The following is a 2,698-nucleotide window of genomic DNA, read 5'->3' on the forward strand; positions in this document are numbered from 1 at the left end:
GATGGTGGAGATATGATGGTGGAGATATGATGGTGATATGATGGTGGAGATATGATGGTGGAGATATGATGTTGAGATGCTAACCACAGCCCCTGTGTGTCTCCTCAGGTTGGGAGCAGTGTCGGCCGGCATGCTGTGTGCCCTCACCACACTGTCTCAGCAGCTGGAGAGCGAGGGCGCCGCTGATGTCTATCAAGTTGCCAAGATGATCAACCTCATGAGGCCAGGAGTCTTCACAGACATTGTGAGTCTGACCGTACACCTGAGAGGGGTTCTGCTTGATCAGAAGTAAATTAGCAATGAACACAAAGCTGATCAAGTGTATTCTCAATACGTACTTTAATTACTTTTGAGCATACTGCAATTTATTTGTCAAATCTTAAAGCAATTTGTGAGAAGATACTTTAGAGAACAGTAATTGTGTATTAATTCCATATTTCCACAATATATATTTTCATCATTCATCCAAAAAATTGTATCACTAAGTAACTGCAAATAGATTTTTATAAATATAATAAAATTAATAATATATTTTGTTTGCTACACTATGATGGAGGAACCATGGTGAAAAGATGTGTCTGTTATGTTTCATAACTTGAAAGATAATTTGCTTTACTGACTGACACTGAATGGTTCATTTTGAGGTTCCACATGCCAGTTTGCACAGATTTTACTGAAAGTTAGAAGAAAATAGCATATCTTAGATAAATCTAGTTTGGTATGGTGATGTCATGGTAAACAATAAGACAGTATCAAGGCATATGGCAGATTTACATCCACATTGAGCAAACCGATTATGCTTCGATGGCTTGAAGAGGAAGAAAGTATAGATGTCATGTTCTCACCTGTTCGCCTCTGTCTGTGTGTGATGGCTCCACAGAACCAGTACCAGTACCTCTACAAAGCTCTGCTCAGCCTCGTCAGCACCAAGGAGAGCGGCTCGTGTTTTCTGACCAGGGACACTAATGGGACCATGGCGTCCATGTCCGACCAGTCTGACCAGGCAGAGAGCATGGAGTCACTGGTCTGAGAGAAGCCCTTCGGGGGCCCGGAGCTGAGCTGAGCTGAGAGTCTTGTGGGTCCAAACCCCCTGCGAGGTCTCTGAGTCCACAATGGAGGCACTTAACTTTGTAAACTGTCAAGGAACTATTGTGAACAAGACTTTTTGAGGCCTTTTTGCCAGACTCTTGGTTAAAATGAATAACCTGATTACTTTTTTACACTGATAAAAAGTTTTTGATATTTATTTTTTTCGCCATTTTATGTCTTAATGTTCTCCTACTGAAGAGTTTGCACCTGCGTTTTTGAGTTTCATGACGGCGTCGGTAGGCAACAAGAAACACTTTTCTGTCTTTTCTTGTTTGCACTATATAATGTCAGTGTTACTGCCTATACTAAAGCTGACTCACTCGGCTTTTCTCCACTCGAGCTCTGATTTTTCTTTTTGACATTCCTTGGCTGTGGCCATTATTAAATCAACTGCTTCTGTGAAGGACATTCTTCTGCTGCCACCTACCAGTTGATTTAAGACAGTGGACAGAGGAAGGCACCGAGTCTCCACCTCAGTGACAAAATGCTGTTCCACTTCAGCTGAGTGTGACCTCCTCTGCCCTGCTCATCGATAGTACTCATACTACCACTCATTTATCACAAGAACCGAGATCTTGGAACCTATTGCCACAGACAAGTAGCGCTTGTTTTTTTAGAAGTAGTTTCCTCTTCATTGTTTCTTTTTTTTGCCTTGTTTTCTTGTCACGCTCCCTCTTATTAGCGAGTCACACCCATGTTAGAATACCTAAGGTGGTGTAATAACTGCTACTGTGAAATATTATTATTTTTTCTTTGTATAATTCATATTATGCTTTTTAATATATGGAAATACTGTATGTATACATATATAAATATATCCTTATCATAATAACTTTGTGATTTTTGTACATGTCCTTTGTGGCCTCCCGCCTCAGGCCGGTTGATTTACCACTCCAGTACTCACAGCTGATTCACAGCCATCTCTGGAAGCGGACTCCCTCGGTCCTCTACGTTCTTGTATGCTGCTATGTCATCTGAACACAAATACACACATACAAACACCACCGGTGATTCTACATTTCAAACAAAACAAACGATGCAACAATATGACATTGCCTCTCTTTGAAATTTACATTTTTTAAGTTGTTTTTTTTCTGTCATGAGTTCATTCTGACAGACGAGCACGGATTAAGAACACAGAGGCCTGTATGTGGAGCTCTTACTTCCTCACATGCACCTGTGTGTGTCTTTACAGGGTTGAATCAGTGTGATCCACAGGGGAACAGCAGACTCAAAAACAAGCTCTATGCAACAAGTTGGTGTGGTTTTAGAAATCTGAAACAGGGTTTAAAATAGTCTTTGGGTTCTCAGTGTTAGTCCAGTCCAGATTGACTAGTCCCGCCACAGTGGGTTGAGATTTTAAATTAGATTTTATATTTTCATTGTATTTGTGCTTATGTCATCTGGACAGAATAAACACTGCTAAATAACCCTCTTCTGCTTTAAAGGGTCTTCATGTTCTCGACATGATATACTACATCTTTGGTAATGCATGTGGTACAACCATAATGTGTAATTACTCACAATGAGCTGCTACATTTAATAGGGTTTGTTATGAAGAGCTGGAGTTCATTAACACACGTTTTTTTAATTTATCTATTCCTGATTT

The 2,698-nt window shown here is 40.3% G+C and overlaps 1 protein-coding gene across 2 annotated transcripts in view; it reads left to right on the plus strand.

Annotated features, from left to right (window-relative positions):
- Positions 1–2,497, plus strand: part of LOC116399049 (receptor-type tyrosine-protein phosphatase gamma-like) — a 540,858-nt gene extending 538,361 nt beyond the window's left edge. For both annotated transcript variants that reach the window (XM_031875879.1, XM_031875880.1), the window contains 2 exons: positions 109–244; positions 881–2,497. In XM_031875879.1, the coding sequence (XP_031731739.1) occupies positions 109–244; positions 881–1,030 (286 nt within the window). In that variant the 3' untranslated portion in view covers positions 1,031–2,497. The remainder of the gene's footprint in view (positions 1–108; positions 245–880) is intronic.
- Positions 2,498–2,698: the final 201 nt, after the last annotated feature.

This window comes from Anarrhichthys ocellatus, unplaced genomic scaffold (genome assembly GCF_004355925.1).
Source record: "Anarrhichthys ocellatus isolate YVR2014 unplaced genomic scaffold, GSC_Weel_1.0 scaffold99, whole genome shotgun sequence".
Taxonomy (NCBI): Eukaryota; Metazoa; Chordata; class Actinopteri; order Perciformes; family Anarhichadidae; genus Anarrhichthys; species Anarrhichthys ocellatus.